The 22,118-nt window shown below is 34.4% G+C and overlaps 1 protein-coding gene across 2 annotated transcripts in view; it reads left to right on the forward strand.

The window, feature by feature from the left end:
* Positions 1 to 2,246: 2,246 nt before the first annotated feature.
* Positions 2,247 to 22,118, forward strand: part of LOC134529296 (flotillin-2) — a 413,942-nt gene continuing 394,070 nt past the window's right edge. For both annotated transcript variants that reach the window (XM_063363204.1, XM_063363203.1), the window contains exon 1: positions 2,247 to 2,501. In XM_063363204.1, the coding sequence (XP_063219274.1) occupies positions 2,453 to 2,501 (49 nt within the window). In that variant the 5' untranslated portion in view covers positions 2,247 to 2,452. The remainder of the gene's footprint in view (positions 2,502 to 22,118) is intronic.

Genomic DNA, 22,118 nt, shown 5'->3' on the forward strand with positions numbered 1-22,118 from the left:
CCCTCCAACCGCAACCATCGACGACGGTCCTAGCGGGCCACTCAGTGGCATTCGCACCCACCGACCCAACTTTTGGTTAGACACAGAGCTAGCCTGGCGCCCTCCCAGACACATTTTAAGTAAAAACCAGTTTCCCTGCTAGGATCCACGCCCGGTCTCGAACACGAGAACCCGGACGACAACAACATGAGCCATGCTATAGTATTGGTTAGTGAAATTTGCCTACGTGGAGTACATATATGTTTATTATGTGAAAGTTTACTATGTTATTGAGTGTTTTTCTTCAACTTTGTCCTTCTGTACTTTGATTTTTGGGCCATTTTCCACCTTTTAACTGTCTCCAGTGTCAATGACATTGACTCGGCGAAAGTCCTACTTACAGTATTGACGCCGACCACCAATGCTCCTCTATGTCGCATAGACTGCTATGCCTCATCAACGTCTCGCAGAGGCGTGTGCACCGAACGCGCTCGTGCGCGCAGCAAATTGTAGCTTGTGCGACGAGGCGAACGCCAGGCAATGAGTGCTACGCCGGCAAAGGATCCGGCCGGGTGTGGCATATCCTCCGCCGAACTACAACAAATTAATTTATGTATATTTTCCACAGGTTTTTATTAAACATTATTTTTCATCAATTAATATTTCAGTCCTTTTAAAATCATGTTTCACTGTCCGCTTTGTCCCGAACCTGGCCGGTTCAGTTTCCCGCGAAATTCACATGTTTCCGCGGAAGGGCCGGCGGGGGAGGGGGGTTGCCCGCTGCGACACCGGCAGTGTCCTTCAGGAGCTCGGAGCGGCCGGCAGCCTGCGTGCAACGCGGAACTATCAACCTTTGATTTCACCGACATGTAGTTTCAATAGTATATAGTATAATATCTTCTTAAACTTTTACGTACAGTTCTGCGGTTGGCCTCAATCTACCATGAGGTATTTCATTTAATTAAATCAGTGCTCCAAGATGAGTGTTCTACGTAATACGTAAGTACTGTGGGAAGTCTACGAGACTTTACGTCGGCGCTTCACGCCCCAACTTAGCTTACCGGCTACTTAGTTTTGGCCCACATGGGGCAGCCAGAAGGCGACACGTGCCACCGAACGTACTAGCGAATCAGTCCCTGGGACACATCTAGGTATCACGTAGAGTCACCGGAGACACGGGCCTACGTGCCACTAGCCCAGTATAATAAGTGTTATGTAATAGTGAAGTTTTAGCTCGTCAAAGTATAATTTGTCATGTTAGAGTTTAGTTACCACCGCTGCACGGTATCGTACCACCAAATGTACTAACGAATCAGTCCCTGGGACATATCTAGGTATCACGTAGAGACGCCGGAGACACGGGCCTACGTGCCACTAGCCCAGTATATTAATTGTTAGGTAATAGTGAAGTGTTTTGTTCGTCAAGGGATAAGTCGTCATGTTAGAGTGTATTTTGTAACCGCCGCATCGTGTGTACAAGTCCGCCCCTCACGCGCATTAAAATCGTGAGCCCCCACTGAGGAAGTGAGCTGCGCGTGTGACTAGTCGTATCGGGAAAACCGTTACGGCCAGAACGGGCAGCACTATGTATAGGGCTGTGCCGTAATAAATTCATCAACTATTCTCCAGAAACTTTGTGCCTTCTTCAGGCGTCCCGAGTGGCCATAACAGCTCGGGGGGCCCTACTGCGTTAACCCCTACCTCTAGCCACAAGGCCGAACCCTCCCTGAGATCTTGAACCCAAGCAAAAATCACATAAAAATAATAGGAGGTAGTGGGGACGGCGTCAGTATTACATCGTGTATTTTTATCTGAATATACATCAAAGACTATAACAGGATGAATAAGTTATTAATGATTTAAATGTTGGTAACCTAATATACTTCGGCATCCAGACATTTTTTTACAAAATTTAAATGTTGCTAACCTAACTTAAGCCACCATCCACACGATTTTGAAGTATTTGTGAACCGAAACGGAGCCCCAAATTTTTAATGAATCGTAGTTCTGTAGAACAAAAAAAAAACACTCAAATCTCTAGAAGAATTACGATTCCACCAGCAAAGGAGATGGCGGAATATTTCTGACAGTTCGTGACATCATACCGATACATAATTCCGCTAGCAAGTTTTCAAGAATACGGTTTAGCAAAATTCTGTCGGAATACAGTCATTTTTCTAGCGGAATTTTCCCGACAGCGTAAAGAATTGGGTCCCATGACTTGATTGACCTAAGAGTATTTCACTCCTACGAGTAGAACAGCCACACTTTTCCCTGGCTTGTAAAACGCAAGGGCGCCGCTAGAGTTAAAAGTTCATAAAGAGTCAGCGTTTAAAATAAACTTCTAGTGTGACGTATAAAAGTAAACAAATACAATAGGTACTGTGTTTGTTTTGTGTTAGGTGTGTTTTCGTTGAGCTGTGATCTGTTACCGGTATAAATTTTGTAAAAATTTAATTTAAAATTACGAACCATGGGAAATATTTACACCGTGGGACCAAATGAGGCACTCATTGTATCAGGTACGTTCGTATTTTTTTAAAACTTTATAAGCAGGGACTTGGGAAGATTTTAAATTATTGTCCTGTAAAGAAAAATTCGATTGGACCTATTTTATATTACATTTAAAGATATTCAGGATTGCATTTGAACTCGTTTAGAATGGCTATTATGAACTAAGCTGTTTTTACATTCGCCGTTTTTGTGGACACGTCGAAATGTTAAACCGATGTTCTTTATTGTACACATCTATTTTACCCGTGAAAGGTAATTTCAGATAATATTTTACGAAAGGGTCTTATCGATTGATATGAAAATAATTTTCGAAATTGGTAATGAGTAATACTTACGTTGCTTGACTACTTTACATTATTGAATTCCCTCTGTATTCTAAAATACTGGGTAGTGGGGAGGGCAGGTAGAGTTCAGAGATATTGTGGGTTAAAAAGCATTAAAATCAAGAAAATATTGAAGTGAAAATTACAAATCGCTGTAAGAATTAATTAACAGTGATTATAATAATTGGTTATTTTGCAGAAAGTGGTGTGTGGATAAAAAGAATAATAACTTAAGTTAAGAGTTGGTTAGATTAAGTCAGCGACATAAGTAATACGTATTATGTATAATTGATATAGTAAATACGTGTTATTAATACCTACTACGGACATAACCTAATCTCTCTTACCTTAGGTATTGTTTTCCTGATTTCTCAGAAGACACTTCTATGCACAAAATAGCATTTTCATAAACCATATAGAATAAAAATACAATTTTTCTAGGAATTTATAAATTATCATGGTTTTAAAGTATGTAAATATATAACCAACTCGTCACTTTACTTACGATCAATTAGACAAGCTTAACCATACTCGCCCAGAAAAAAATTAACAAACAAATGTTTGCATTGAACTTAGGTACTTGAGCAACTTTTTTATGTGTTATTTATGTACTTAACTGATCTAACTTGAGCAAACTTTCACTTTTATTATGATCACATATACATGTTAAAACCTATTCCTCCGTGAAACAAAACTAAAGAACAAAGTTATACAAGAACAATCAGGGACGCAGCAACTAAATTTCCAAAGGGGGGGGGGGGGGGGGGGCAATATACCTTTTTATAAAGAATCATCGATCCCCCCTATTGAAGCAGGGAGTCCGGGGGTCCCCCCCCTCCCCCCCCCCCCCCCCCCCCCCGGGAAAATTTTTATTTCAAGGTGGAAAATGGTGCTATTTAAGCAGTTTTATTATCTAAAAATTGATTACACAGCACTTTCTTTGCCTCCAATTGCCCCCACTTCAAGGTTTTGGAAGGGGGGGGGGGGCAAATCACCCTTGCCCCCCCCCCCCCCTGTTGTTGCACCCCTGAGAACAATAATACTTAAGACAATGATTGTATGTTTTATCTAACTGACTTAACCTAACCATTTACTTTAGTATTGACCATTTAAAAGTGCAAACACCTAACTTCCAAAAAATAATCACAAAAATAAAATACCATTCCTGAAAAACTAACACAACTGACAGCAATGTGAAATACCATACAAAATCACAATCTGAAGTTTTTCAATGTCGCTATTAATGCTTACGCTATTGCAGATATTTACATTTGTTGAAAAAAAAGCCTTTCAGTATAAATCCTGTGAAATAATATAATTAATATTTGCAACAGCATACAAATCTAAATTTGTGCTTTTTAAAAGCATGACAAAGTGCACAACTGCCTACCATGATCTCTTTCACAACTATGAACTTAAAAGATGAAAAGAAATTCTAAAAGTCTACTATAATTTCAAATTGATTGTCAACCCTGTATTGATTCTGATTAAAATCTATGGCTTAAAAAAAAAACCAAATCAGGTAATGAAAACAATAACCTGCATGAATACGATACCATAACATTATTAATGACATCACCAAAATTGTTTCGCATGTTACGTCTTTACTACCCCTACCTACTTTCTTCCAGGAAAAGCGTGGGAATATGGAGGTTTTGGGTGGGGAACAATTAACACACTATTTTTTGCCTATTTCATTTTTTCACTATTATGCTTTTTTGGTATCGTAAACTAGACTATAATCCCCCCGCTCTAGTTAATTATGCCATACCATGGTATCGCAAAATAAAATAGACCATGTGGGGCCATATTCTACTTCACAATACTGATAAATAATTATTTCAAAACTTCTCACTTTAAAAAAATTAAATATCGGTACCTATCGCAAAATAAAATAGACGGGTGGCACTGTATTTCACTTCACAATACCGAGAAAATATTATTTCAAAACGTCTCACATTCAGAAAATTCAATATTGGTATCACATATTAAAATAGACCAGGTAGGACTATTCCATGTCACAATACCAAGAAAATATTATTTTGAAATGTCTCATTTAAAACAAATTAAATACTGGTAATTACCGCAAAATATAATTTACCAGGTGGGACTGTATTCCACTTCACGATACCGAGACTATATTATCGAAACGTCACACTTTCAGAAAATTAAATACCAATATCGCAAAATAGAATAGACCGGATGGGGCTGTTTTCTACTTCACTATACCAATCAAAATATTATCTATAATTTTCATTATGGTAATTATTTAAATTCGTTATCACAAAATAGAGGGTCATTCCACACCAGATTATCCAGCCAAGATACACATTGTCGACATCACCTTCTCAGATTTGGATGAAATTTAGTACATGGTATCTTCAGACAAATATAAGAAACAGAATTGTTCATTTTTGGAATATTGGCTCTAGTTTGGAATTTAAATCCCTACAAATTTTCTCTCTGTCTGGTGGAATTTTTTTTTAATCCGCAACCAAAGTTGAGTGACATATCTTGCTTCAACTTAAATTTGTAATAACAGTTATTAATGTAGAATTATGAAATTCACCATACTTATTCAGAATTTTATATATATTTCAAATATCACTTGTAAAATGTAATTAAATGCCCAGAAGTATGTGCAATTTATGTTAGAAGTTGAATAAATGAATTACCAAAAATTGTAAACATCAGTTCAGTAATCCTATTATAACTTTTTTCCATTAATCTTACAATCTCGGGCTTGGTATCTTTAGAAAGAGCACAAAATGGTGAAATAAAATTATTGGATATTTACCTTCTCACCCTCACCTAAATAAATATTTTGATGGATATAATTTTTGTTAACTATACATACAGTACATATGTTTATATAAATAAAATTACAGAATTACAGTAGCTGAAGTTAGGCCTGCAAACTGTGCCCATGAAAATTGTTTTTTTTCCCCCTACAATACCAGTGTCACTTGATGTACATACATAAAGTAGGCCTACTTTAAGTTCTTTATGAATGCAATTTATAAAGAGTTGATTCCATTTTGACTATTTTGATGTAATTTTTCTCTCATTCATGGATGTCAGTTTATAATGCACCCTTCGAACCTGAGTCTGAAGTTCCTGAGCACCAACAGTGCAAAGAAGGTTGACTAATGGCACCCAGCAGGAATATTCCTGGCCATAATTAACAATGTTCTGGCCAGTAAAATAATTTACCCTGCCAGTGAGGATGCATAAACTTAAATCATTGCATCTTCATCTTCATTTTTTTTTTCAAGCACTAACCCAATATAACACTTATCATTATAAACTTAACACACGTACAAATTATTTTTAGTTTTGAAGCTCTTCGTTTTTTCATTCAAAGAGTACTCAAATGAAAAATTCTCATCAGAAATAATTCTCTTAGCTGCTATTATAGTTTTAGATAGTGGGATGAAATAGTGCAAGGACGTTGTTGCAGGCACAGTTGTGAACTCTGAGAAATGCTTGTTAAGCTTTTCTTCCACTGCGTGAATGTCATCTTCTTTGATCAGCTGAAACTTGACTTTATTTAGTAAAGTATTCATTGCAAAATTGAAACATCTTTATACAATATTTTCAAACTCACTCTAAATATTGCCCTTTTAACACATTCCTCTAACACCATCACAAGCTGTTTTGCCATGACTTGTTGCATGAAAGGTCCAAGAAGCTTTCAAATCAAAATCTTCCAAGTGGTAGCAGAGGTTGACCAAACTTTTAAAATTCTTGTATTGTGCTGCACTACTGTCTGTGATATACTCCACTTGATTAATGTTAGGGAATTCTTTATGAATTAGTAAGCTCAATCTTCTTTCAACCTCACATGCAAAGAGAACATCATGGTTTAGGTAATCTAAGATAAAGCACAAAGACATATTACACGTTTCTCCATCCTTTATGAAGTACAGAATTACTGGATGTAATGTGGAAACAGAACGCACCCAATGATATAACTGAATTTGGTCTTGGATTACAAAATAATAGTTTCCTGCAAAGTCTATGAAAACTAGTATTTCATTTGGCTGAATGTTTTCGTTCCTCTGTTTCACATAGTTGGACTGCAGTTTACAGACGAGTGAGTTTAGTATTAAAGCCGCCAGTGTCTTCAAAAGCAGATCAATAAACTCACATAAAGGAACGACCAACATTTGTAAATGGCTACGATCAGTAGTTACCCATTGTGAAAACTGAATTTCATCTTCAAAATCAAAGTCAGTAAAAATGTTTCTTATGTATTCTTGTACTTTTTTCAGAATTTCAACAATTAGATCATATTTTTAACATGCAATCACGGTTTTCACTATCACATACCAGTAAATTGATAAGGTCCTTTAGCTTTGATTTTTCTAAATTCATATCACTTAAAAAAAGGATTGGATTCTGGGGTATTGAGCAAACACAGACCTATTGTGTACCTGGCTGACCATCTGTGACACACCATTTTGGCTGCAGCTCACAGAATTTAGAAAATCGTACAAGGAAATTTTTCTCTGTATACTGTGTGTAAAAAAGGATTGGATTCTGGGGTATTGAGCAAACACAGACCTATTGTGTACCTGGCTGACCATCTGTGACACACCATTTTGGCTGCAGCTCACAGAATTTAGAAAATCGTACAAGGAAATTTTTCTCTGTATACTGTGTGTAAAAAAGGATTGGATTCTGGGGTATTGAGCAAACACAGACCTATTGTGTACCTGGCTGACCATCTGTGACACACCATTTTGGCTGCAGCTCACAGAATTTAGAAAATCGTACAAGGAAATTTTTCTCTGTATACTGTGTGTAGTTCCTTAAGATTGCAGAGTATTAGATGCTTTTGTTCATAAATATTTTTCTGGACACAAACCTTATCTTTGCTACGTGGCACTAGTCTACTGTTTTCATCTGCTTGATAAAAATTGGTAACTTTTTCAACAACTTCAGCAGAAATTTTTGTACATTGCAAAGGCTCAGAATGTGAAAGAATTCCTTTTTCTTTCACCAACTGGAGTGATTTTCATGCTATGTACTCAGAAACATTGAATTCTGTTGAAAATTTTCTTTGTGACCAGGAATTAGGTGCAACTTCTCCCTTATGGATGTTGCATATTTCAATTTTTCTTTCATCTGACTGATTAAAAAATTTAAGTCACTTGCATTCCTCTTAATAACTGACTCTTCAGGTATGTCTTCATTAGTATTTCAGACTGCATTTTTTCTGGTAGCTCAAAACTGCTACTACGTTTGATTTCACTTTACTTTTGACTTCAGCCATATTTCTTTTACCATACACTAATTTTGAACGCTTTGAAAGTCCTTTTAGTTTTAAGGGTGATACAGCAAGAGTACTCATGCTTAAATTCAAATCTTCCTTTTCAAATGGTGTAGTGTCACTATGGTCTTCCTTTGTAGGTGTAAGACTGAGGTTCTGGGCCTTCCTCTTTGTTAGAATTATTCTGTGAATTTTTAAACTCTTGCTCTTGAAATAACTTTGTCCTACAGTTGGAAAACAACTGTTCCAGGAACTAACAAAACACTAGCTTTTCTTTTCGCATCTTTGGCCATTTGAAAATACTTTTTATAGACCTTTTGTGTTGTTTTGCTGGGTCACATCATTTCTTAAAAGCTTTCCCTTAATATTTAATGAGTGATGCACAGTGGTGTGAACATATACTTGAATTTGAATGCAGTGTAAACTCAGCTATCCTCCAAAGTAGAATTTAGTTTTCTTCATCAGGAAGTTCAACAATATTAAGAATTATCTTCTTGTCTGAGGAAGTACTTATAAGAAACACAGAGTTAATAAAAAAGACTTACACTATACTCTTCATATGAACTGGCAGCCTTTTCAGATTGTAAAAAAGGAGGTTGTCTGTAAAGTCGGTTTACGGATGATAATGTTATGTGATAACGTCATAAGAAACATTGATGAAAAATTGCATACTTTTTAATTTTCAAATATTATTTACAGTTTTTGCAAATTTAATTCAAATAGTTTGTTTAAATATAATCACAAACAATTAGTTCAAAAGCCCGCCTTAACCTGTTTGATATTATAGAAGATTTTCTTGCACAATGGTTGGCCGGTTCTGGAACGCTCGGCTCAGGCGGAACGTGACAATTTTTCGTACGTGCAGCCGGCGTTCATCGATTTTTATAAGATGTTATCACGTCAAAAAAACTTTTGATTATGCCCACTTCAGTCAGAAAATACAAAGCAAATAACTTATCAAAAACAAATAAATAAAACCAGCTTCAGGTCAACACTCTAGCATTAAATCATTGATTAAACAATCTCAGACAATTAGTTGCAGTACACTGAAAAATAGCAGCTCCTAAGACTCCAATAAACTGAACAACCTTGCTGACTATATCTTCTATGAGATCACCCTACAGTAAACATTTAAATGATGCAATGCATTACATCATCTACATTTAAGCAAGAAGATGCAATATTATGCAAACTGATTGAGTGACCAAACATTAATTGAACCATAACTTTTCTTCAAACACTTTCTTCTCCTTTTCATTTGTAGTTTTCATATATAAGCCTACAGTATATTAAATGTGCATTTCCAACAAGACTAAACCATTATTTTAAACATTTTTGTAATAAATATTTTTCTACATACATATTTGCTTTTGCATGTACAAAGTATTTTGTAAACTGAAGAGTCAGTAACACTACCCAGGTAAACTCCGAAGCGTGGCTGTATGGCTGGCTGGGTGGCGGGACTGGAATGTGAAAGGGGGTAGGGGGTGGTGAGGACCTAGTTTGCAGACTTGCTTCTTCTGTTTCTTTCTCACCACTTCTTCCTTGACCAGCCATTCTCAAACCGGTTGTCAACCCCTACAAACTTGAAAGGCCATTATGAATGACAGTTGTCGTCCTGCCGGGAGCTCGGGGCAGGGGCTGGACACAGCGTGAGACATTGATTAAGGGATTTATATACCGAGAGAGATGTCGCAGCGGTAACACATTTGACTCGCATAAAGGGAGACTCTGGTTCGATTCTCAGTCTAGCCATCCTGCTTTAGGTTTTCCATGGTTTCCAGAAATTACTCTAGACAAATGTTGAGTTGATTCCTTAGCACAAGCCATGGCCGATTATTTCTCCAAACCCTGTTCTTGTTTAGAGTTGTGCGTAACTATCTATAATCACCTCACCGTCAACGAGATGACGTAAAGCTCTTATTTTACGATTTGTTAAACCTTAAATCTAAACTGACAGAACTTAAAGTTTTCATAAATTGCCAGTCTTTTTTTATTTTATGATGTAATGTTGTGCGTATTTATTTAAAAGTTCCATTACATGTGACTCTAAAAATTGGTGATGTACACAATTTTTTTTTCTGTAAGGAATGCTATTTTCTTATTATATAGATTTTGTTTTAATAATTTTCATTGTAGCTTACATGTATGCAAATCAGCGTTCTTTGAGTTTGGTGTGGTATGTGTTGTTATTAATAAACGTCTGAATAACTTCGTCATTGAGGTATGTGTTTTTCAATAATAAAGCAGTGTGTGCAAAAGAAAACCTTGATAGAATGTAAGACTATATTGAATTTTAGAGCAGCAATGCTTTATTATAGTTAGTATTCTTTGAGATTTTGAAAACCAGCTTTTAACCCAGTTCACGCCACGAGCTTATGCACCTTATCTAATCAAAAGGATCTCTGGGAGAATTCTAAAAACTTCTAGCCCTCATTAGCTTACTTGAACACATTTTTTAAAATTTATTTATTTCCAGCTTTACGCCAATAAACTTTACTTCATTGACTGCCTTTTTTTACGTTCACCTTCGTCATTTAATTGTATCATTAATATTTTATAAAGAATTATTTGGATAGAGAGTACAGACTAAGAATTGGCTAAGTAGACTATACATAAAAACATGTTAACACATTCGCAAAAATTTTATTTTATCCATTGATATAAAGTACTTTAAATAATGTAATTACCACTTTAAAATAATTAAGCCTAAAAATAAAAATAAAAACATTTTCATATAAATTCCCAAAAAATTTGCCAAACATTACATAGGTACCCTATTTTGACAGTAAACAAATATTGAAGTCATAATATAGTTAATTCATAGATCAAATATTTAAATGGTACACAGTAAAACAAAGACATATCATTGTTAGAATAACCAAATCTTGTAGTAAAGTTGGCAAATTCGTAAATCCTTTGTAATAGTTAGATACTAGGAATAAGAAATGTGTATGGCGCACCAAAATAAATGGGGAAAAAAATCTTATAACTGTAGGAGTCATAAAAAGCAATGTCACAAACAAAACACAAATAAAATATGTCCAATACGAGTACTGTTAGTTTTCAGCATAATGAACGTTCTTGTAGACGAAAATAGCAAATTTTCTGTTATATGAAACAGGTAATTTTGAGTACCATAACCACATTATTAATATATTAATAGACAAATAAATTGGTCGCTTTGCTTAAGCACTTGGCAAAAGTTTAAATTAAGAGTATTAAGCTATGTCAATTTTACAAGCATATAACACATAATGAGAAAACAAATGCTATTCTACATCAGTTAACCTCAACAATACTACAACTACTAATAATAATAATAATTATTCATTCCTGGTGCATATTAACAATAACTGACATAAAAAAAACTTAAATGTGTTTGTGTGGCTATACACACAAGTCGTTTTTCATATAATGCATTAAAAATAAATGCAGAATACAGTAGTGTTTGATGAGCATATTTTATTTATTGTTATTTTTAATTAAAGTAAGATAATTACATACTTAAAATGCAATGAAACAAAATCACGTTACAAATAAATTTGATTTCCATTATCTTTTTCTTGCAGTTTTTGCCAAACAATTTCTCTGTGCTTCCTCGATACTCTTGGGATTCCTAATTGGCATTGAGCGTGGAAAGCGGGGATCAACGATCTCGGGGAGAAGGCATTCCATGTAAAATGTACAAAGTTTTTCTTTCATTTTGTTCTCCCAGAAATTGTCATCACGTTCTACGCGAATGGTGTGCAGGCCGAGAGGAGTCCAAATGGAAAAAATACAATAATTTTTTTTGTGATCTGAAGTTGTCCTTGAACTTTATAGTAATAGTTATGTTTTTGGTTCATAATGTAATTTCCTTCCAAAAATTTCACAGCTTGAAATTTTCCCGCCATTATGACATCGATAGGGTGCGCAGACATTATACCATACGGACACTATTCCTGAACTGTCATCCAGGAATCCGTCGGGTGTGGCTCCTAGGAACGGAATATCAGCATGTACAATAAGTCCACTCTGACTTATTTTCAGCCCGGTTTCATTTTCTACCTCCCTGAGTGCAAGTTTTTCGTTAACCTTCCCATGCTGTATAGGAGGTGTATTGGGCGAATGGCCATACAACATTTGTTTCACAAGACGCTCACAACTTGTATGAGGCCGTCTCTTGCATATCACTCCGAAATTAGAAGCTGTCAGCCGCTTCCTCCTTTCTTCAAGCCACAAAGAGCTCTCTTGTTGTAATAATGTCCCCCTTTCCAAAGAATGATGTTCTTTTGGTGTCAGAAGTAGGTCTTTCAAGAATGTTTGTTTGGCATTCATTTTTGAAAACATTTTCGTCCAAGTCTGGTTTTGCAGCATTTGTGCCATAATCGCCACGAAAATGTGAGGTTTTGTTTAGTAGAGATTTCACATATTTTGCCTTCCCATTTCGATTTTTCGTGTCCCTTTCAACTTTTTTCTTGCGTCTCTCTTCAAATAGTTTTGCATATTTTCCAGGACTTCTGCCGTATATAGTCTCTTGCAGTTTGTACCGTATACGGCCGGTGTTTTGTTGCATGACAGCACCAGAACATCTTGCTTGATAACTTCTGCGGCAAGCAAAATTGATGCGTTTACCTCCCAGGAGCTTTGCTATGGCACTGTTGAAATGCTCTGCAGGGTTGCTGTTAACATTTTCAATCAAACTACGAGAGTGTAAACTTAGATCAATTTTTATGTTGAATTTGTTGGTATAGGCCATGCTGTTTCAAATCTTCTGTTTGATCATGCATATTTTTCCGCTTTTCTGTTCCATCACAGAAATATCCCCTTTCTTTGCAATTTTCATTATGTCCAAACACATGGTCAGGGCTATTAATATGTCTTTCCTAAGTTCTTCGGTATTGTTAGGACAGTTCGAATTCTTCCTGTAAAGTATGGCTTTCTTTACAGCTCCTCTGAGGCGACCTACATTTCTGTCCACCACTTGTCGTAATGAATGAGGGTAACAAGTTTTCCCAGTAATTCCAACGCTGCTGTGAATTTTGTTGCAATAATTTCTGAGAAGATGATTGCGACACTCTATTTTTTCTACGGTGTGGGTGGTATAAGGTCTACTCTCCAAGATCTTCTTGTAGACACTACAGTCTTCATCTGCAATTACTTTAGCATATATGCATCCGTACATGTCCATACTAGAAAGGAACCCCTCGGCGATAATGGCTGCCTCCATGCTACTAGAACTCTGGTAAGAATTCCAGTTTTTGAAACAGTTATGTTCCTTTGGTGTTTCACTGCGCACCTCTGCACGGTGACAGAATGAGCAATATTTATTTTTGACACATAAATATTACTTTTTTGGTGTAAAACCCCACGATAGCTGCCTGAAAAATCAAACGAAGAAAAATAGTTAGGTTTATTGTTAGCAGAATGCCCTGTACTTGATAATAATAATTAGGATGTATGAAACATGATGTTATCTCGAATGGTAATCAAAGTATCTTCAAAAATGAAACCATAAGTATACTTGTGGTCTGTTAAGTACACAAGAAAATCATAAAACGCATGATATAACTCTTATGTGAATATTTATATATATATATATATATATATATATGTACTTTCGAAATAATTGCCGGAAACTTTAATATGAATATATTTTTTAAATAAAAAATATCAAATGCATAAGAATACTGAAACAAAACATATTATTTGCATATTATATTTCATTGATACGAGACCATAAACATTTAACATGTATTCTGAGGCAAGAGCATATGAGTGCTGAGCATTGAGTTGGTAATTGTAGTGCTCAATTAAATATTTTATTAGAGCAACAATGTATGTATTCGTTTCATCATATACAAATGCATATTTAGTACGCTTAATGAAAACTTTCTCTCAGTGTGCATTTCACACCAGTATACAATTACTTACATTATGTTTTTTATTAAATGTATTGTTTCAACAATGAACTTTGCAGAAAAAGTTTCTAAAGTTGGTACCGCAACAACCATACTACATATAGCTTTATCATAACTTAATACATTGGTTCAATAAGAACTTCGTAGTTTTGTCATAATACTCTAGAGTGATGAAGATGTTTGGGTATGTTTTGATATCTAAGGTCTTGAAAACTCATATAGGTGAAATGAGGTGTTAATAAAGCAGCTCCAAAATGAAGGGGAAAAAATGTATGCGAAAATCTCCAAGAAAACACGCCAATCAGCGGCGTCGTCTGAAATACACTGAAGTTGAGACTAAAATACTGAAATGAGAATGCAAAGACGTAATTTGATATAACTTACCATTCCTGAAAGAGAGTTGTAGTTAGTGCGATATTAACGTTTGGGCCAACTACCGCCAACAGTGAAATTCCATTTTCATCAACATGTCCACTTTTGATGGCTTCTTGTATTTCTAGCTTGGCAGCTTCTGGCATCTCGTGATGTGCAGTCTTTTCCCAACCATCTGCAATAGTGTCATGGTACTTTTGATATAGGTTATATATGACATGCTCGGTATGTTCATTGCAGAACATATTTCTTCCAGCTGATTATGGCCCCCGCCAGTGCAAATTGTGCCAACCACTGCTGAAGTATTTACATCCATTGTCAATTTTGTGTCGTCATTTGTTTTCACAACTTTAACAATATTGCACATTGAACATTTAAAGGTAAGTAGAGATTGCAAACCTCGCCGCCTTTCCGATAAAAGGCGCATGTGCTTAAAGAAACACTGTGTAATAGGGTGCTCATCTATATCCACGATCTGTTGAAGGAAGTAACTAACGTCTATTATCCTCCGTCCACAAATCTCATGACTGTCTTCTTTTTTGGTTTCTGCGCTAGTCAGTGAAGCATCTTTTGTATTACTGATCATGTATTCCTCAGTATAATGATCTTGTGAAACATCAACGTCAAGATTTTCTGGAACTCCTGGAATTTCCAGATTAGCAGCACATGCGCTTTCAATTTCGCACTCGCCATTAACAAATGTTTCTGATAATACATTTTTAACTATAGGCGCGCAGTACATCTCTTAATAAATTTCCACTTCCCGACTTGTGGGAAGAAAATAAGAGGTGAAACCGTCCATGTATTAAAAGTGGCTCCCGGTGGTCGAGTTAGGTATGATCCAGACAATGCGATAGGCTAGTGGAAATAGCTCACGTCAAACACGTTGGTTGTAATATACTACATTGTTCAACAATGCAAGATCCTTTTAATTTTCATAACTCCGCTTAAACTGCGAGTGACTTAGAATCAGTCATGAAGTTTCACAGTGCTGTCAAATTAGATTAAGTGACGAGTCGCTGCTACATGCTTAGAAACGCTACATAAAACAACTTAAAAGTATTACAATTAAAGTACAAAACTTGTGCTGGAACACAAAAGTAATGTGCATATTATATAATAAACACAAAAGAAAAAAATGCTTCAAAGGTTTACAAATTGGTTAATTATTTATGATCTGTTCTTTGAATGTTTGATGCAATGGGAAATTTTGATTCAGTGAAGTCTTTTGGACATAAGCCATTGCAGTTTTGCACTGATTGTCATGGAAAGAATTACGAAACTAAATAAAATAAAAATATGAATACAGAAAAATAATTTCCACAGAAAACAAGACTAAATCAATTTTAGTCGAAAAAAAAAATGAAACAGCGAGGAAAATTAACAAGTGTTTGGACAACACAACGACGACAGAACAGACACAAATATTTAACCTTTAAAAACCAAACAGCAAAAGAATTCCATGGAAGGAACTTAGTCAAGAAAAATAATATAACAACATAGACAAACACAGTGAGCTAACAACGACGAGACAGACTGGATGCAAGCAGTTAGCAAACCTGGACAACGCAGCAAACACATAAACACAACGATGAACAATAAACGAGTACAATGGACAACACAACGACGACAGCACTGACGAACACAGAAGTTTCCAATGACAGCAGTTGCGACATTTCGGAAACTGACATCTGTTCCCGTCCTCAGGCACAAACAGACTGATATTGGACACTGCAAAATATGGGTTTTTATGTTTTTGGGCTCCTCTCCTTGCACAGTCAATGGGAGGCGAGAGCTATCATGATTGGTCGCGCACAAAAGGATTGATATTATTGGCTGATTAATTACTGTGAGGTTGACTGGTTTGTAACTGATTTCTGTAGTAAATTGGTTTCATTTTTAATCAAAGGTATCCATATTATTTTTAATTCAATGCTTTGTTTACTGATAATATTGCTATTGCTGACAATAAATGGTGATTCCTTAAGTTTCCTTTTAATTGGGTGTTATTCCTGTTAGAGTGGTGCAGCATTGTCTCAGAGAATTCTGTGGCTATTGTCCCAGGCATGTTCAGAAAGTCAGCTCTTGTAATTCTCCATTTTTTTATTATTTTCGCTTATATCAGTACTTGCTCAAGTATAAACGTGTTTTTCCACTTCTCTGTTTGTCTCTACAAGTTTCCATGCTGTGCGTTTATTCTCGATCACTACACTGTTAAATGGAGACCCCGAAGTCCCGGTATTGACCTCGCAAAAAAAACTGGTACTTTGGATGAAAAACTGGTATGCCATGACAACATCACACGACAAACAAATCCAAGTCAGAATTTTGTGTATTATAATTTCACAATACCAATTTTATTTTATAAATAATTCAGAATACTTACAGTCATGTAAAAAAAAGTACTAATAGTCATTTAAGAGGAAAATATTGCAAATGAAATTGGAATTAGTTTTTATTTTTTATTTTTTTATTATGAAGCATACAGGTACTGTATTATAAAAAGTGGTACATTTCTCCGCTAATTATTATTTGTTAATGATCTAATAAATCTCCTCTCCCCAAATTCATCCCTTGCCCAAATTTGCTTTATAACTCTGCCTAGTAATTAGAATTTACAAAATATTTCGCATCATGGAGTCAAGTGGTCAGCACACTGATCTGAAACTAAAGGGGTGATGCTTTTTATTACAAGTGGTATTTTTGCGTACCACGATGAAAGTATCTTTATGCTAGTTCGACACCTTGAAAACTTGTAAGTGTACCGAGACACTGGCACATCTAACACCAATGATTTCGCCCTTTACTGCTACCTGGAAAGATCTCTAGCCTCCCTCCTCTTCAAAGCCGACAGCTATTATTGTCCTGTCTCTGTGCCCTCTTCCTCTTTCCCCCGCCCCACACTAGCCCAACCACCCTGTCGGACCAACGCTCAGGAATGCGGACGGAGAGTAGCCCACGCACATCAGCATGACACTAGTGGTGGTGTTGTACTTTACTCCTTCCATCATTACGACTTAACAAAAAAAAATTAAGAGTTCCAGTTAAGTAATTCATTATTTAAAATTCACTGACTTGGCTCTTTGAAGGCAAAATTTATCTACCATTTGTAGAAGTGCAAAATTATTGTACTCAAATTTGTCGATTTAAGGAAACTTTATTAATTTTTTTAAAGCACAATTTAAAAAAAATTATATTTTTTTCAAATTGGAAGCATTTATTGGACATGCATGCACACACAAAAAATTATACAATTTCAGGTAGCTTCGTTTTTCTGTTATTATGGAAGTTACATCACCTCTCGCATAACTTCTTTTCCAGGGGTATTACTGACTCTTAAAACTGATTTATTATAATCATCTTTACAACTTCTTTCACAAAGAACTTGCTTTTATAAAGAAAGAAGGTAAATATCCACAAAATATATTTCATCATTTTATAGCAAATTTTGTACTCTTTTCTAATGGTATGAAGCCCGAGATTGTAAAGATTAATAAAAAAAAGTTATATTACGATTACTGAACTGTTGTTTACAATTTTCAGTAATGCATTTTTTCAGCTGCTAACATAAATTGCACATACTTCTGGGCATTTAATTAGATTTTACGAGTGATATTGGAAATCTATGTAAAATTTTGAATAAGTATGGTGAATTTCACGATTCTACATTAATAACTGTTATTACAAATGTAAATTGAAGCAAGAAGTGTCGCTCGACTTTGATTGCGATTTAAGAATTTCCAGAGGGAATCTTTGAAGGGCTTTAAATTTCAAACTAGAGCCAATATTTAAAAAATGAAAAATAGTGGTTCTTATATTTGTCTGAAGATACCATGTACCAAATTTCATCCAAATCTGATATGGTGGGATGGACACCCCTAGATGATCTGGCATGGAATTCCCTTAAGACTAGACCGGGTGGGCCTATTTTCTATTTCATAATATCACAAATTTTTAATCACGAAAATAATTATTTTATATAAATTAAATACCGCTATCGCAAAACAAACTATACTGTGTAGAATTTTAGTCTTCTTTATGATATTCTCCCTATAATTTACTAAAATGAAATATGTACACAAAATTTTTTTTACTAGCCGACCTACGCTCATCAAACCTTTCGCTTTGTGATTATCACTTCATCAATTGCACTACTTACCTAACAAACCATTTTTACATTATCTAAATAATTTTATTATTCACCTAACCAAAGCAAATGAAACACACACAACACACCTCTCACCTAACGCATTTAACGAAATTCACATAAAACTACAAATAAAAAACATTTATAAGCCATAAAAAAACCACTACATTTCTCAGCATTATGGCAATAGTCTTTTTCTGTTACTATTTCTCTTACAGATTATACATTTACACCTTTTTTTTATTCTCCCTTTTAATTTATTCGTTATTGCGAAACATGAACCACTACTTCCCTAGTCACTACTACAATCACAATCACACATTCTCTACACTGAACTTTTGTATTATTTCAATATAAATAACCACGACTTTCCTTTTCTCTCGTGACTACACTTTCATTACCCCACATATCCTATAAATTTCTTGTTACCTACTTAATGCTTATTGTGTTCTTATTTATTCTATTTATAATGATATTTTGTTCTATTTATTAATTTACTCTCTCTCGTATAACCAACTGCTACTATCGCTCCAAAACTCACACATCATTCATCTTTTTGTTTCCACTGTGTTATTTGTTTTGCTGTTGTCAATACTACATACTATAATTTCCTTCGACTCCACCATTCAATTTATTATCATTGGCCAACTTCCATGATGTCATTTATTTCCCCTCTGTGATTCTCAATCAATATGAAACCGGATTTTATTAAAATATTTACATATAAATATATAAATTTATTTATAAATATTTAAATTAAATACTTAAAACATAGCACATAAAAACTTATGAACTAATAAACACATAATAATGATTAACAAGCACTATTTCATTAGTTGAAATTATATGAATAAATTTTCTAACAAGTAGGTACCTACAACTAACAAATTTTTTTCTTGTTACCATGACACAAATGACAATTTAATGTTTTGAACATGGCGCTAATGTTGCACTACTATAAATCCATTTTCAGAATTATGTACATATTAATATTTTTTGAGAAGGATCATTGTGTCAAAAATTACTAACTCATATTTAAACACAAATGAAAATGATGAAAGTAGTTATATTTTTTAGTACTAGGTACTAATTGTTGCTAGATTATCTCGAAAAATTGTATTTTAAAATTCCCACTCTGTTCTGAGGAGGCTGAAGAAGGCCATGGAAAATGTGAGGTAAACTGCATTAAAAACCAAACAAGTATTAAGGTGTAAATTAGGCAGATAGCCTATTAAAAGTAGCGGCTCATTCAAAATAAATCTAAAAATTCCATGGTGGGGAGGGCAATGAAGTTCAGAGAAATTGTGGAATAAAAATCACAGAAGAGAGAAAATATGTATTTTTCATATAAATATGTGTGAAAATAATTAAAATCACTTATATGAATTTAATGACAGCTATTATAATAATTGTCCATCAGTATTTACAAGTTTTAATTTACCAAACCACACAGTTTTCCTTGATTTCACATTTACCAAATGTTCCATAATCCTTTAGGAATTCATACATTTGAATAATTTTTCAGTTTTTAAACACCATTATTATAAAAAACAAAAATTACACAAAAACTCACTTTTTTGGAGTTACAATTAATAATTTGTATAGCTTGGGCACACATTAACATTAGTTGGGAAAAAAATTTGAGATACATTATGAATTCAGAGAAATGTTAAAATAAGAAGGCAGTATAACACTGATACACAAATTTAGTTTCTGAATAGTAAGGCTGTGTCTATACCCATGCAGCCTTTACCGAAGATTCTTTAAGGCTGCATTTGTTAGTAAGAAAATTTTCCATGAAAGAATACTTGAAATTTTCAATGCTAACACAACCTGCCATATCAAGAACACTTTTTTGACAGTCTTTTTTTGGCGTATAATTTTCTTCACACTTATTTTCAGGCAGTTTTGACACACCTTATTTAATTATTGGACAGTAATAAATAAAACATAAATGGCTGAAGACAGCTGTTGACTGGTTAAATAACATACTTTTGCTATATTTTTACCAAAAGCCTGTGCCACAATAGTCCTTTCATGTGTAAGGCTGAATCAGTGATCCTGTAAATATCCTTTGAAACTATTCATTTCAATGAAAATGACTTGACATTTTTTAAGATGCACTTTTTAACGATACACTGTAGCCTAAAGGGTCCATTAAGGAGGTATTTGGTAATAGTTACAATAACCAATTTGTAATATCATTTTAAAATGCACCATTACATATTTATTATTCATAAACAAAATTTACGTATCGGCAGGCACATTCAGTTCTTACAACTATCTTAAAACTGACCAAATAACAAAAACTGGATCTGGAATTTAGTTCAACTTTATACACACTTGATAATATTATACTAAAATCATCGAAATATATATGAAAACTACTAAAGAAAATAGAAGAAAATAATTATTATGTCCCAAAAAAATAAATAATCCTATAACTATAAAGTTTATTAAAAACATTAGAAATATTAATTTGGAAACCCTATTATTATCTCAAATCATTATCAACTAGTTGGTACCAATTGCAACTCCAATGACAATCATGCAAGGGTCTGTTGAAGAATTAATATGGGGGAAATGAAACAACAAATACAATCCAATGAAAAAAAAAAAATTACAGATTAAAAACTTATAGTAGCTAATATCCAATTGTTTCCAAGGGAAATAAATAGTTTTGATTTTATATAATTAGAAAAAATTATATTGTTTGGTTGATTTACTTTATTTTTATTAAGCTACTGCTTTCAAAACAGATTTGTAAATTTAAATTTCTTCATAAAATCCACTCTGTTCCACAATTACTGGACAGATTCCTCCTCCCAATGTTTTCATCTAGGAGTTAAGACTTGATCTTACATGCCTTAATGGTTATTTGATTTTATTGTAATTATTGTTGTGTAAGAGCTATTCCTGTAAATTTATCATAATTTTTATTATGGATTATGTGTTTCATCACACATTTTATCACAAAATATTTGCTAAGTATTATCTAATAGAGCTGAAACATCACTTGCACTTTTGTGAGATTTTACCACTTTAAAATAATGTTCGGCAATTACTTGGTGAAAAAATTTCCAACCAATCAACAATGGCAAACGTGCTATCATAATAAAGTACAGGAATAGTCCTTATAATTATAGCTATTATTAAATAATGACACTAAAATCAAGTAACCAACTTAGTGTATGAACCCAGCCTTAAGATATAACAGGTATAAAAGAATAGTCTTCTAATCTTCAATAATAATAGTTTCTTTTAATTAAATTGCTTCAAGAATTAATTTCACAACTAACAACCTGCAAGTTACCATAAAACTAAAAGTTGCAAAACTAAATTTGATGAGACAAGGTGGTGTACTGATTCTGATGAGCTTATCATAGGTATAGTCTTTTGAACTATGGAGAAAAAAGCAGCAGGTAGTCCACAGTTGTCTGACAGCGTCTTAGGGGACCAGTCGATTGCTGGCAGCAGTTGAAGAATGACAACATTTTACTTTGTTTTCAGCCTTTATAAATTTGTTGTGATTATACAATGTGATTGACTTTATGGAAACTGTGTAGAAAACATAAAATGTCTTACTATAGGTACTGACGTCGACC

Source organism: Bacillus rossius, chromosome 2 (assembly GCF_032445375.1).
Source record: "Bacillus rossius redtenbacheri isolate Brsri chromosome 2, Brsri_v3, whole genome shotgun sequence".
NCBI classification, from domain to species: domain Eukaryota; kingdom Metazoa; phylum Arthropoda; class Insecta; order Phasmatodea; family Bacillidae; genus Bacillus; species Bacillus rossius.